Below are 16,067 nucleotides of genomic sequence, written 5' to 3' on the forward strand. Positions count from 1 at the left end.
AGAAAATTGGGCTTCTGGCCAACCAGCAGAATATAGGGAGGATATGTCACATGGTACAAATATGGTGCCTAGACCCGCCTATCGGCAGGATTTATGAGTAGGGAGATTTCAAGAGAAGGTACCTGTGGGCACTGCAGGCATGCCAGAAGATACTTTTTCTGTTTTTAACTCTCTTTCCTGCCCCCTAGCTGTAAATACCATGAGTCAATCTAGGATAGTACTTGCTCAAAATATTTAAGAAAGGGAAGTAGAAAGGAAAAATTGGACAAAACGCTGGACTTCATGGTTTCCTAAATTCACTCTGCAAGTATGAAAAATAAATGCTTGTCTCTGAAAACCAAGAGAAGGAGTTGAATCTATCTGGGTTTGTTCCCAGACCTGAAATGCTCAGCTGGGTGAATTTGTCCGAACCTTGCCAGAACTGATATGGTGTGGGAGTCTGCATTGTACCCTGATTAACGCATAATTAGCAAGCAGCAGGAATCTCATTCATGAGGAGAGCTCAACCTACTTCCTGTTTAGCTTGCATAATTACACACAGCACCAGACGTTGAAATGACAGACTCTCAGTATGACAGCCAGAAAGGCCCTTAGAAATCGTTAACCTAGTTTGTTTTACAAAGAGAGAAACTGAGGCCCAGAGAGAGAAAGTGAGGGCATGCAAGAGCCAAGACCAACCTTCCCCTCCAGCCCAGCCCCCCTTGTGCAGGACTGTACTGCAAGTGAGGCAGCATCTTCTGACCTCAGTGAAACCCGCTTCTTTGCAGCTTCTGGAACTTGAGGCACAACCGTGTACCCTTCACATAGTTTTTTTAGCGAGATCCCTGGTTGTCTCCAGAGTACAAAATGCAGTTTAAGTAAAATGTGAATGCTCCTCCCTACAGCTGTTCCTTTCTCTGCTTTTCTTCTCCTCTGTCATGTTTTGTCCACATTCCAGAACTGGCCCTTGACCAGATAAAGATGTTTGAGCAGCGTAAAGGAGGAATCAAATGAATAGTGGAAACCTCTGCTGGATCATTAGTGGTCCCCAGCCACTGGTTGGATTTAGAACATGCCTTTAAGTGTCAGGGTGGAAATAACCCAAACACCATAGAGATGGTTCCCTTTGCGCAATTACTGAGACTGGCCGTGCCACTGAATGGAAGGGTCATGCTCCCTGAGCTCATTTTAGCTTAGTCGTCTGAAACTTGGGTAATATCGCTTTAAGGGGAAAAATGGATTCTATGATTGGATCCCAGGCTAGTCTACTCAACTGAAATTATAACTGACCTCTAGGTCCCAGGGCGTGCAAGCAGCATTCTTAAGGTACAGGAGGGGAAAGTTTCCATGTCCGTGGCATCCTTTGTTTTCTCCCATCCCTTCTCCCAAGCCCTCCCAGTGACTCTGGGCCCCATGCTTTCCCAGATACTGACTAAGCCAGGTTTTTGTGGCTGCCTGCCTTCCCTCTGGTTCCTTGGTAACAGACAATCTGCTAGAATTAGTGCATGTATGTTAATGACTAACATGCTTGTGTGAATGACTAAAGCCCCTGAACCAGTGGTTCTGATGAGTCAGTGGACACTAAAACCACTGACTTGATAAAACACAGGCTCCCAGACCCCACACCAGAGGTGAGGATTCAGCAAGGGCTAGAATGGAGGACCAGGGAATCTGTGTTTTAACAAGCAACTCAATTGAGTCTAATGCTGGTGGTAGAAAATACAATAGAGAAATGCTACAATAGGGTGTTTGTAATCCCAGGGTGATGACTTGCTTTTTACTGGACAGGAAGACAGAACAGAATCTAGGATGTTTCAGATTTTAAAAAGTAAAAGGCAAAGTAGAACCGCTCCCTAGGTGAATTATCTCTGTGCTTCCATTTCCTCTGCTGGAATGTGGCATGGCTCAGCCATGAGAAATCTCAGGTGCTATAATAAGAGGAGGGCTTGTTGCAGATTTCAGAAGGCTTCATGATTCATTTGTGAGGCTCAAAAAGTTCTTGCCCATTATGGCCTCTACCTACCAGTAACAAAGTAATCCCACTCAAGCTATTCAACCCCTACTCCTGAGAGCTAGTATCATGGAGAGATTAAAAGCACTGGTTGTAGATGTTCAACATCATCAGGCATGGAAAAATGCAAGTCAAAAGCACAATGAGACACCACATCACACCCACTAGGTTGGTCATAATTTTTTAACAAAAGGGGACTTCCAGTCAAGATGAGGCATCAGTAAACATGCTTCACCTCCTTCCACAACCACAGAAAGAATTACAACTAAACCTCAAAACAAATAACACCCAGAACCATCAGAAAATCAAGCTGTATGGAAGTCAGACAACCAAGGATTTAAAGAAGCCACATTCATCCAGACATGTAGGAGGGACAGAGACACAGAGAGGAGCAGAGAGGCATGGAGAGGCAGTGGCAGTGGCAGAATGGGTGGTCCTACATTCATGTGTGGTGAATAAAAATCGGGAGGGGCACCTTGGGAGTGAGTGATCCCAGCCCCAGGCCAGACTGAACAGCCCAGGGTTCCAATACCAGAAAGATAAATCCCCATAACTTCTAGCTGTAAAAACCGGGAGGGGGGGGCTGGAGTGGTGGAAGAAACTGCCAGATATTCAGGAGCCTCCACTTAAAGGGCCCACATGGACTTAAAACATACACAGACCCACAGACCCACACCATCTGGGATTCAGCACCAGGGCAACAGCTGGAAGGGTGCCAGTCACACAGGGCAAGTGTTGGGCAAACCTCCAAAAGCCAGGCAGCAACCTTGTCCTCTTTCAAAGCCCTCCCCACACACAAAGCCACAAAGTGGTGAAGAGGGTTGCCCCACCCTGGTGATTACCTGAAGCTCCACCCCACACAATTTACAGGTGCCTTTTCTACAACAGGCATCACTACTAAGACAGGGAGTCAAAGCAGCTCTACCTAAGACACAGAAACAAACACAGGGAAGCTGACAAATTGAGGAGACAAAGAAATATGGCCCAAATGAAAAAACAGAACAAAACTCCACAAAAAGAACTAAAAGAAACAGATAACCAACCTATTATATGTGGAGTTCAAAATACTGGTGATCAGGATGCTCAAAAAACTCATTAAGTACAGCAACAAAATAAAAGACTCAGGAAGAAATGAAGGTTACACTAAGTAAAATAAAGGAAAATCCATAGGGAACCAACCGTGGAAGGGATGAGGCTGGGATTCAAATCAATAATTTGGAACATAAGGAAGAAATAAGCATTCAACCAGAACAGAAAGAAAAGAGAATTCAAAAAAGTTAGGATAGTATAAGGATCCTCTGGGACATCTCCAAATGTACCAACATCCAAATCATAGGGATGCCAAAGGAGAAGAGAAAGAGCAAGAAATTGAAAACTTATTTGAAAAAATAATGAAAGAAAACTTCCCTAATTTGGTAAAGGAAATAGACATACAAGTCCAGGAAGCACAGAGAGCCCCAAACAAGTTGAACCCAAAGAGGACTACACCAAAATACATCATAATTAAAATGCCAAAGTTTCGAGATAAAGAGAGAATCTTAAAAGCAGCAAGAGAAAAGCACAGAGTTACCTATAAAGGAGTTCCCATAGGACTCTCAGCTGATTTCTCAAAAGAAATTTTGCAGGCAAGAAGTATTCACAGTGATGAAAAGCAAGGACCTACAACCAAGATTACTCTATCCAGCAAAGCTATCATTTAGAATGGAAGGGCAGATAAAGTGCTTCCCAGACAAAGTAAAGCTAAAAGAGTTCATCATCACCAAGCCCTTATCACATGAAATGTTAAAAGGACTTATTTTTAAAAAGATGAAAACTATGAACATTAAAATGGCAACAAATTCACAACTATCAACAACTGAATCTAAAAAAACACACTAAACAAACAACCAGAACAGGAACAAAATCATAGATATGGAGATCATTTGGAGGGTTATCAGCTGAGAGGGGTGCAGGGGAGAATGGGGGTAAAGGTTCAGGGATTAGGAAACCTAATTGGTAGGAACAAAATAGACAGGGGTATGTTAAGAATAGTATAGGAAATGGAGATGCCAAAGAACTTATACCCATGACCCACGGACATGAACTAAGGGGGGATTTCTGGAGGGAATGGGGGTACCAGGCAGAGGGGGGCAAAGGGGGAAAAATTGGAACAACTGTAATAGTATAATCACTAGAGTTTTGTTTTGTTTTTTAAAGGAAAGTAAGTGTTGGTAAGAATGTGGAGAGATTGGAACCCTTCCACATATAAAATGGTACAGCCACTATGGAAAATAGTTTGGCAGTTCCTCAAAAACTTAAACAGAGAATTACCATACAACCCAGCAATTCTACTCCCAACAGAATTAAAAGCAGAAGTTCAAACAGATACTTGTACATGAATGTTTAGAGCAGCATTATTCACAGTAGACAAAAATAATGGAAGTAACATAAATGTCCATCAACTGATGAATGGATAAATAAATTCTGGTCTAACCACCCATGGAATATTACTCAGCCACAGAAAGGAATGAAGTACAAATACATTCTATAGAATGGATGAACCTGGAAAATATTGTGTTCGGTAAAAGAAACCAGACACAAGAAGTCAACATTGTATGATTTAATTTCTATGAAATGTCCAGAATAGACAAATCCATAGCAATATAAAGTAGAGTAGTGGCCAACAGAGGAAGGGAATAAAAGAATGGGGGGGGTGAATGCTAATGGATACAGGGTCTCCTTTGTGGGTAATGTAAGTATCTTGGAACTAGAGAGGTGATTATTTCATAACACTGTGACTGCACAAAATACCACTAAATTATACACTTTAAAACATTAATAATTAATTTTAAGTTATGTGAATTTTACCTGAATAAAATAACAAAAAGGCATGGGTTATAACCAAATCTTCCAGGTTCAAAGCCCAGCTCTGCTTCATGACCTTAATTAAGCCAACCCTATGCCTCAGTTTCCTATAAAGGGAGAAATCTCTAAAGGGGGCTATAGTAATACCCACTGCAGAGCTATTGGGAGAATTACATGAATTAATGTCCCTAAAGGACTTGGAGAGATGTTGGTACATGGCATGGTAAATATGTGCCATGATTTCATTACACAAACCTACCCCTATTACACAAGCAACCCAAAGCCAGAAGCATTAGGTGTTTGTCCAAGTTTACACAGCAAGTTCAGAAGTCATGTCAGGGTTGGCACCCAGCTCTTGTGGACTCTAGGTCACTACCTTTTCTCTGCCAACAATCTGATTTAATCCTTAACCAAGAACCTTGACACTTCAAGGCCCCAACCCCTGGCAGCAGCACAAATTCTTTCCAGTAACCCCATGTGTGCTTGGCTGTATGGCCTACCTACAAAGCAAAACAACTGTTTAAAGCTTTACAGCAACAACTCTTTTTGCGTCTTTCCAGTTGAAAGCCTTTACCCACCCGCAGCCTGGTAATGACTCTGACCCAGTGGAGAGCCTTTCCCTTCCCTGTTCCCATGATCATGAATGCCCTGCCTCAGTTGACCTCGGACATAAGAGAAATCATCACCATCTTATTACAGTCAGTAGGATCATCCAGAGTCTTTCTCTTCCAGGAGGCAGAGGGAGTAGCAGCTCAGTTCTCCCCTTAGACTGCCCTCCATGTTCACTCCCCCTTTATCTGGTTCAGTGTAAGATTACAGGGACTTTTCATACTCAGTTCAATTCCTGTGTCTTCAGGAACAATCTAGTTTACTCACATTCCCCAACATCCACCTTCTTTCCTCAAGTAGAGAGAAATAAGTCTACACCCAGCTATGTCTAGAAATCCTTCCTGATTCCATTGGTTCTCCTAAATGGCATAACCCATAGGAGTCCTAGGAAAAACCCTGGAAGGTTTGCTGAGAGAATCAGGCCAACTGGATGGTAAATATTGAACCAGATCATTACAAGCAGAAGATAAGAAAAATAATCCCACAGGAAGTGTCCAAATCCCAGGCTCTTAGCTTCTGGATGCAGAATAACCCAAAGAACTTGGCCTCCCTATGCTCTGCCTTCCTTTCTCCTTCATCAGTTTCCACAGCCAATATCAGCATGCCCCTGGCCTGAGAGGTCTGTTCCAGAAGCAGATCCAATCTGGCATGTGTGAGATGTGATCACCCTTCCTTTGTGGCTACCAACATTTGTACCTCCAGAAAAACAAGTCTGAAGCCCCTGGGTAGCCATCTGGAGTCACACTCTACCAGAAGACATAGACCAACGAGAAGGATGTTGGGAGAGGTGGTCTTACAACTACATTATTACCCCTAGCAACCTGTGCATAGAACTTATACCTTCCCTCCTTTATCCCCAAGGTCGCTGGATTGAAGATCATGGAGTCATTCACAACATGATGTTTAACACTGAGACGGGCTGGAAGTACTCCTTCAAGACCACACAGAACAAGACTGAGTGGTGGGACAATGGCGTTCTCCCCCTCTGGATCACAGCCCAGAGACAGGTACAGGCAGAAACCCTCGGCCTCTCATTCTACAGCACGTGGGATGGAGATTAGATGTGTGACCTGGGGCAAGTGACCTCTCTAAGCATTTGTTTTCCTAAATGTGTAATAGGGATCATGATGATGATATTTGATAGATTTGACGTAAGGATTAAGTGTGATATGTGTGAAAAGCAGTAGGTACAGAGGAAATGCTCAGTAACTGTTAGCTGTTATGGATGGACAAGTCAGAGAAGAGACTGGCTTAATTATGATTGTACCTCCAGGGCTCACCATAGCATCTGGACCCAGCGGCTCTGAATAGAAATCTGTTTATACACTTCCTCAGACTTAGGCATAAAAGCTCTTAAGAATGAAGTTGACCATTTAATTCATCTTCAGACTATGTGAAGCCCTGATGAAAACATTCATTTGAAAGGATTCTGGTGGCCATTCATTATTGCTTTGAAAAGGCAGAAGTCAGAGCTGTGTGTTCAACTCCCAGCCCCAAAACCTGTTGCCAGCTTTGCATTTTCTGAATGAGCTTCCAGTTGTCACTTCAGAATAGGACCTCTCTCTCCTTCCACAAGACACCAGCCTTTGCTCCAAAACTATGCTGGGTTCTGGGGCTTCATCTCTGTGCTCCAAGCCCACACTAAGCATGTCACATGGCAAGGTGGTCTAATGCAGCCTTGGGCAATGGCCTCCTCTCTGTGCATGAGTTGCCCCATCTGTAAAATGTTTTCCATCAGTGACACTAATGCTGCTGAAGTTCATCAAGATACACGAGAACTGACATTTCTTGGTGGACGATGCATAAAAGATAAGATTCCTAACCACCTTTGCAACCATTATTCACAGCCCACAAATATACCCACAGTCCAGCAGGTCTTCACTAATGGTCAGGGTATAAACCGAGAGGCTCCATTGCTCAGATTTTCAATGAGCATCCCCAATAACTGAAAGTGTGATCAATGGCCAAGGTATTTCACCACGTTCACAAACTCTAATTCTCAGAGAAAGGCAGGCAACCATGACTATAAAACCTAGGAAAGCCATAAAAACCTAGGGGAATACTTTGCCTCTCTCTGGAGAAGCTATAGAGTGTATTAAGCAGTGAGATGGCAGAAGTTGATCCAAGTGAGATCTTCATTGGTGCCAAGAGTCTGTAGCAGGACTACAGTAGGTGACTACCAGGAGGGGACTGGAGGAGAGGGTGGGAGGGCAGCTATAGTCCTCGGTTCTCATTGTAAGCCAGGTCTTCTAGACCATAGCTCCCCAACTTGGAAGAGCTATGAGCAAGATCTTTCTAGAATAGCAAGATAATGCATCCCACTATTGACACAAATTTAGTCTTTATTATGCATCATAAGGACTCTAAGAATAACAACCCCTCCTCCAAAAAGGGTGGGAGGGGAAGAAAAGAGAATCTTGAATTCATAGCTGCCTTCTGTTCGGTGACTTCTCCAAAGCACAGAAGAGCAATGAAAATGCTCAGAATGAATTTTGACTTTTGAATTTCAAATACATGGAGTCCATCTCTATCCACTCAATCATTCCCTGGAATGAATAACAAACTCCTTTCCCTAAGCCACACATATTCCCCACCAAAGCACAGGGGCTTTCATAAAACCTTTGCCTTGTGACATTAATTCTATCACCTAAAGGAAGAAACAAGACAAAACACAAAACCAAACTAGAACTTTTCCTCTAATTATTGGTTCTGAAGAGTTTGGTGGGTCTGTTCAGAACCCAGCAGTCAGGATTTCCCTGTAGGAAGTACCAGCTCTTGTGTTTAAAAGCAACTTAAAAGTAATAGCCACACTGATGCAACCCTACACTAAGGGAGAATGATGAACCTAATAAAATTAGCAATTTTCCAATTGCTATTGCTACTGGAAACACTGATTATGCTAATTAAAGGGTAAAATAGTAAATATCAACTCTCTCCCATCCAATTAAGGGCTCAGATTATTTCTCAGAAGTATTTGTTGAAAATAGCACTTTTGATTATCATGAGTTACAAATAAACAGAGTCAAGTGTGTGTACACTCACACACACATTTCTCTCTGGAGCTCATTTCACAGAGCAGCACAACTCCTAAAATTCCTATGGGACCAAGTGAGAAAAATCATAGTTTCCTAACACTACAGCTTGGAATGTCTTTAAAATTGTATGTTGAGAATACGGCACAAGAAAACAATTCAATTCCAAGTTGGGAACATCTGAGATTTAACATGCAAACATCAGGAATTCAACTGGATATGCAGGGCTGCCTAAGCCCCTCGGAACATCAATGTCAGTTATTCTAAATAATAAAATAGCCAGTCAAACTACATTCTACAAAATGTTAGAAGTGTCATCCTTCCAGTCAATTCTATACTTCAGAGAAAAGTCAATTTATATGTAAGTTAAACAAAGCACTATCGCTAAAAACTGAGAATTATATTACTTGCCGGTCAGAAATGCAATAAATAAATATTAGAGGATTTGAAAGTTAAACCAACCATAGAAATTCTATTACCAGAAAGGAACTGTATTACCTGTGGAGGTTACAAATAAGATGGTAGAACCCAAAAGAGAATTTCTTTAACTATTTTCAGAAGTTGATAAGGAGTGAGAACAGGATGGGTTTTATACCCACAAAAGAAAATATGATTCATGCATTCATTCAGCATGCATTTAATCAACAGTTAGCACTTACCCTGAGCCAGGCCTCTTCTAGGTCCCAGGAAAAGTGAGGGCAACAAGATAGACATGTCCACTGATCTCTCTAGAGGAGAGAAATAGACAGTAAATAAGTAAACAAATCAAGATAAGTTCAGATTGGGGAAAGCACTTCACAGAAAATAAAACTGGATAATAGAAAATGAGTGCTTGGAGAGTGGAGGAAATAATATTTCATCTATAGCTATGGATAGCAGAGCTCCTAGAGCCTTGCAAAGTATTTAGTATTAAGACTATTTCTTAGGTCAAGTTTCCTAAAAGCAGAGCCTGAGGCAGGGATTCAGTGCATGTAATGCATTGAGAGAGAGGTCTCAAGAGATGGGAATAAGGAAAACTGACAGGGCAGGGGAAAGAGCTAAGTGAGATGTGGTCCCAGGTGGAGACCAGCTTCAGCCTGACCCATGCGGAGCTCTGGAGCATAAATTGAACCTCAAAGTTATCTCACCCTAAGGCCAGGGAGCTGATCTTTTATCCTCCCTTCAGTCAATCACTGGCCACAGGCAGCTGGGGGTGGAAGAACACTATGGGACACCTTCCCAAGTAAGATAGAACTGGGCATACTTGGGTGAGGGTAATTTTCCAGATAATGAGGCAGCTGAGCATCATTAGCAGCCAGCCTCACAGAAATGGGTGAGAGTGCTTTGGACCAGTAAGGAGATCTGGGTGGGGCACCATTAGCATCCACTATGACTTCTCAAACATACATAGGAAGTTTGGGCATTACTCTTAGGTATACTTTTCTGCTCAGTTATTGACAAAATAGCCACAACCCGGTGGCCATTATTCTTCCCAATCACTTATTCTCCATACCAAGTCAACACAGTCACATACCACCAGCCCTTGGTTCTAATGAAACCAATGAATTTCAGAGTGTTTTTCAGAACATTCAAATCTTAAGCGATACAGGGTGTGTCACAGAACAATCCTCAAGGTAATAGCTTAGCTGAGATGAAGGAAAGTACATGCTCCCTGAGCAAGTAGGCCATTCATTCACTGAACCAAATATCTATTGAGTGCCTGTTCCTGGTTGAGTAGCTGCTTTGCAAAAACAGAACCTCCTTAGTAAGATGTGTCCATCTCATTGTTAACACATTAGTGAGCATACAGGAAATTCTTTTCCTTTCCTAACTATTTTACCAAGCTTTATCCAAAATCACCTTTCTGCTGGGGAGCAGATCACTTAAGAATATTTTTATGACTTTGCAGTCGCTTGCGTTATTAAAACAGCCTCATTTCTGAAGACTCAGTTCTGCTCATGTAAGAAACTTCATCTCAAATCCACATCAAAGCTCCCCTTCCCAGATGTCCCCATCCTCCCCATAGGCCCTCTGGTGGCCCCAGCAGCCTGGGGCAGAAGGAGCACGATCTGTGTTCTACTCCTTCAGACACACACATACCCTTCCCTGGTTTACTCTCTAGAGACAAGGAGAGGAAAGAGATATCAGCAACTCCCATGATGGATTGTAGGAAGGCCATGACCCTTTTCCTGTTGGCTGTAATTTACTGCCCTGCCTAGATGCCTGTGGCCCAACATAGAGGGATGAAGGTCAGCAGGCCCCACTGACAAGGGTCTCAGTGTCAAGCAGCAATCCCAGGCCTCTCTGGGGCCTTGCAAGACTCAGCCACACTTCACAGCTGACCCACCCCATTCCTCCAATATAATAAGCCCGATGCCCCATTCTGCAGTCATTTCTGCCGCTACTGAAGCCCTCAATCTCATCTTTCCTCTGTAGTTCCCAAACCTGGGGTGTACAGGCACATTCCAGATTCACCTTCAGTGCCCATAGGTGACAGAAACTAGAGTAAACCATTGTTGGCCCCTCTTCACCTGACTATGCCACCTTGCCCAATGCTCTTTGTCTCCAGGAAAAGTAAAAGCTAAGCTCATTGAATACGTATTAATGTGCTCTCATTTAGTCCTCATAACAAGCCCATGACATGGCATCATCATCCCTGTTTTAGAGATGCAGAAACTGAGGTGGAGAGTGTGAGTAACATGCATCCAAGTGGTGGAAAAAGGATATAATCAAGCAATTCAGCATCAGGGCACACTTTTAACTGCCATATTGTTCTGCCTCTAGGCAGGTCATCAGGCCCAGTAGTTGAACAAACATCTGCACAGGGAACAAGATAGCAATCCCCCCTTCTAATATTCACCAACAAATTTTTAAAGTATTAGATATGGGAAGCAGTAGGACAGCTTTTCCTCTCTCCAATAGATCCAGAGAAAGTCCCAAGATCATATTTCATTAGCTTTAATTGGAACATGGACCCAAGGCTGAACCAGCTACAGCGGCCAGAGGATGCAGTGTCCTCTGTAGCCAAGCTAGAGCCACATCCCACATCTGGAGCCAGATGTGAAGCCAACATATCCCAAACCTGGCATGGAGCAAGAGCAGAGAAGAGTCTCTAGGGAAAGTCAGGGGACTCTAACCAGCAGTCAGGGGAGTGGGTGCTGGGCAGGAAAACATATTAACTGTACACTACACACACTGAGTAAGGTCTGTGGTGGCTTGTTATATCCAGAGGCAAAGATTGTCTACTATGTGCCAAAACACGATGCCCAACACTTTGTCTTAAAATTATCTAGCTCATCCTTGGCCGGTGTGGCTCAGTGGATTGAGCACCAGCCTGCAAACCATACAGTTGCCAGTTCAATTCCCAGTCAGAGCACAGGCCTGGGTTGCAGACCAGGTCCCTGGTTAGGGGCGTGTGATAGGCAACACACACTGATGCTTCCCTCCTTCTCTGTCTCCCTCCTTTCCCCTCTCTCTAAAAGTAAATAAAATCTTTTAAAATTTTTATCTAGCTCAGAACTCACAAAACTTCCATCAACTTTTTTAGCATTTTACATGTAGAAACAGTGAATCATAAGAGATTAAAAAATTCACTATCACCAACTTAGAAAGCCATTTTTCCTCCATTCTAAGGAAATTTTTTTTCATTGTTCCATCTCTGGCATTAGAGTACATCTTCCATATACCAGAGTGTCGTCCTTTAATTGGCAGCATTGTTCTTCCTTTAAGTGCCTAAAATAGTGGCATGTCTTTCAACTAACAGAGGTTTAGATTCTATGAGATCCTGGTGAAGCCAAGAATGAAATCCAGCCCCCATGACTCCAAAGCCCATATGTTTTCTAAACCTCTGAACAAGGACAGGGATGTCAACAAGTTAGGCTTTGCTTATTATGAAAAAGATATGAGAAATGGCCCTGATGGAATTTTCTTCTTGTGCTTGCAGGGGAGGAAGACGGCATCATTCCACTATCCCGGGGGAGGTGCTAAATACAAAGGGGAAGCTGTCCAGAGGTCCCTGGTGGAGTCTTACACTCACCCGGACAGCAATGAGACTGAGTGGAGGGAGAACATCGATATTGTAATGAACTGGTTCACTAAGGAAGACTTTGACTTTGTGACTCTGTACTATGGAGAGCCAGATAATGTGGGACACCGATTTGGGCCCGAGACAGAAAACAGAAGGGTAATTATTCAGCAAATCGACAGAACCATCGGGTACTTGCTGGAAGCCATCGAGAGGCACAGATTGACTGAGCACCTCAATGTCATCATCACATCAGACCACGGCATGACCACAGTAAAAAAGAAGCCTGATGTCACTGAGATCCTCTTGACCAACTACATCAGGTACAAGGACTTGGTCAAGTTTGATATTGTGGACTATGGAGGATTTGGGATGATCCTACCTAAACCGGGGCAAGAGGAAGCCCTTTACCAAGCACTGAAGAATGCACACCCACACCTCAATGTCTATAAGAAGGAGGAATTTCCGGAACGCTTCCATTTTGCTAAGCACGAGCGGGTCCTGCCAATTTTAATGTATGCTGACTCCGGTTATAACATTAATGGGGTGAGTTGATTCTAAAATGAATAGTCATCTTGGATCTGGGAGACAACCACTAGGGAGGGATGTTTCTAGAAAACATGAAAACATAAGTGCATGCACAATGAGTGATAACCCACTGTTTTCCATGTGTTCCCCACCTACCCCCCCCCCACTCCATATCTCACCCAAGCACCGTTGCCCTGTTACCATTATGCAATAATAATGACAAACATCCCTGACCAAGGCTAAGTATCCAGCACTGTGCCAAAAACTTAATATGAGTTATTTCAATTTTATCTTTCCAACTACCCTAAAGACAGATGCTCTTATCTCCCTCATTTTAGTGAGGAAGAAACCAAAGCTAGAGAGAAGTGATTTAGGATTAGAAGTATAAGGCTGAGGTCTAAACCCAAGACTGAATCCTTGATTATTATGCACAGATCACCAGGAGATTAAAAATAAAAATTTTTAAAAAGCAATCCTGTTCAAACAAAAATTTATAGATGCTCACAGCAGCATCACTCACAATAAACAAAAGATGAAAACAGCACAAATGTGCCTATCAGCTGATGAATGGATGAACATACATGGTATATCTATAAAGTGGAATATTCTATAGCCATTAAAAGGAACAAAGTCCTGATACATACTACAAATTGAATGCACCTTGAGAAAATTATGCCCAGTGAAAGAAGTTACATACAAAGGACCACATACAGTATAATTAAATAAAATGTCCAGAACAGGCAACTCTATAAAGACAAAAACATAGATCAGTGGTTGTCTAGAGCCAGGAGTAGAGAGGACTTGGGGACAAATGGGGAGTGATTGCAGAAGGCCACAGGGTTTCTTTTTGGAGGAACTTAGTTGCACAGCTCTGTGAGTAGACTAAAAATCATTGAATTGTACACTTTAAATGGGTAAACTGTATGGTATGTGGGTTACCTCTCAACAAAGCTGTTATAAGAAAAATAAGCAAGTCTAAAGAAGAAAATACCAAAATCAATGCTAATTGTGAGACAAGTGAAATGGTGCAGTTTTTGTTAACTACCAACCAATAATTCACGGCAGAACAAAGTTGAGGTGATGTTTAAACATCCATAACAAAAGACCACGTTAGGTATAGCTTGAAGAATCCCTGTCTAAGGCTGTGGACAGGAGCCAAACATTATAATTATGTTTGCAATCTGTATACTCTCGGCTTACGACAAGTCCTGAGTATAATAGGTATAGGAAAACTCATTGGGCTATTGTCTAACAGTGGTGGAAGTATTCACAATAAAATGCAACAGTTTATTGGTATTTTGTAATTCATCAAATAGTCCAAAACACTGAGGATATATGCCCAAAGCTAAGGCCTCTCCAAGGAGAGATCCCAGAGTCCATGGCCTCTTTGTAAACCTGGTTCATGATGTGAAGGCATTTAATGGAACAGCCACATCCCCAACATGACCAACCAGAGAGTCTGAGGGAACAGGATTCTGTGATCAGTTTAATCTTTTGGCAAACTGACAATCAGAGAAAATATTCTTTGGTCACAGTACATCCCCCTGAATATACTTTCTCAGGTTCCCATCTACCTGCCTGCCTTGAGGTGCAGAGTAGAGTGGATGCTACTCTTCTACACTTGCTCTTGATGGGCTGCCCCATGGCCTCAAAGGTCATTGGACTGGTTTCTTTAGTGAGGGCAAGAGGATCTGAGCTGAGCGACAGGAGCTTTCTGTATTCACCAGGCCAAATAGGAGACCAACTTTCCAAAGTGCAGAGCATCACATTCCTTACATGTTAAAATATCTGTTGGTCCTAAGACATTATAAGCAGTGTTGTGACTAATGTTACTCAGTCATTTGAAAAAGGGCACAGACAAAAACCTGTCATTCATTAAACAATTACCTACAGTCCTTATTCCCTCCTCTCCGCATCTTACCCCCACCTCCAAAAAAAAAAAAAAAAATATATATATATATATATATATATATATATATATGTATATATATATATATATATATACACTTTTGTGCCATCAAAAACATACTTGGCTCTAGAACCAGACAGTCTGGATTCAGATATCTGCTTCAAACCTTGCTACTACATAACTCAGAGAAGGCTCCTCAGTTTTCATATCTTCAAAATAGGAATGATGATAATAGTGCCCTTGCTAGGCCACTGTGAGGGTAAAAAGAGTTAATATATATATACAAAGCATTCAGAACAATTCATGGTACATAGTAAGAGCTCTGTGCTTGAGCTTATTGTTTTTGTCAGTATTGTTATCATTATCTTCTTGCTGTTTCTAATGAATATGCTTTCTTTATTCTTTCTTAAAGATCTTTCATTCCTTGCTCTTCTCTCTGCCACTGCGGAAAGCAGTGTCCTTCCTTGTCATTTAAAGTTTCAAGGATTTCATGGATCTGACAAGCATGATATTATCTAAGGGGAAGTTTTCTTTCAGTGAATTTGAATCTAAACTGGCTTTTTTATTATTATTTTTCAGCGACTTATAATATATTTCAACAAAGGAGATCATGGGTTTGACAATGTCCACATGGACATGAAGACCATATTCAGAGCTTTCGGGCCAAATTTCAAGAAAAATCACCTGGCTGAGCCTTTTGACAGCATCCATATCTACCCACTCATGTGTAAGCTCCTGGGGGTCACACCTGAACCCCACAATGGCTCCCTGGCAGTCACCCAGGAAATGCTTGTGGACTCTTACGACCAGCAACCAGGTGAGATACAAAAGCAAACACCAGAAAATTGGCGGTGTGGCCTGTTCTGTCCTGAGAAAGAATACATTCATAATGGGGTCTCCTGAGGACGGGGTGAAATCAAGCAGAACAATCCTATTTCCCAGCAGCTTCAGCACCCCCAGCACAATATATCAGCAGCTCTAAAAAGATAGCAGAAGACATGCTGGTGATATTTTATATAGTGTGTCTGGGGCAAAGGGAAGACTCTCCATAGAGGAAGTTAGAGGATAATCCTCTCAATTCTCAGAAATGGTGTTCAGACTGTCCCCAGATGCCCCTTGTAAATACTGAAAATTTGCCTTCCTTCTACAACT

General features: G+C 42.3%; 1 protein-coding gene across 1 annotated transcript in view; it reads left to right on the forward strand.

The window, feature by feature from the left end:
• The window catches only part of LOC150009310 (ectonucleotide pyrophosphatase/phosphodiesterase family member 7-like), a 28,942-nt gene that overhangs the window by 9,938 nt on the left and 2,937 nt on the right, over positions 1-16,067 (forward strand). The window contains exons 2-4 of the mRNA XM_090277052.1: positions 6,305-6,450; positions 12,398-13,024; positions 15,495-15,732. Coding sequence (XP_090133178.1) covers positions 6,305-6,450; positions 12,398-13,024; positions 15,495-15,732 — 1,011 coding nt within the window. The remainder of the gene's footprint in view (positions 1-6,304; positions 6,451-12,397; positions 13,025-15,494; positions 15,733-16,067) is intronic.

The sequence above is a fragment of the Furipterus horrens genome, unplaced genomic scaffold (assembly GCF_987537825.1).
Source record: "Furipterus horrens unplaced genomic scaffold, mFurHor1.1.pri manual_scaffold_5, whole genome shotgun sequence".
NCBI classification, from domain to species: Eukaryota; Metazoa; Chordata; class Mammalia; order Chiroptera; family Furipteridae; genus Furipterus; species Furipterus horrens.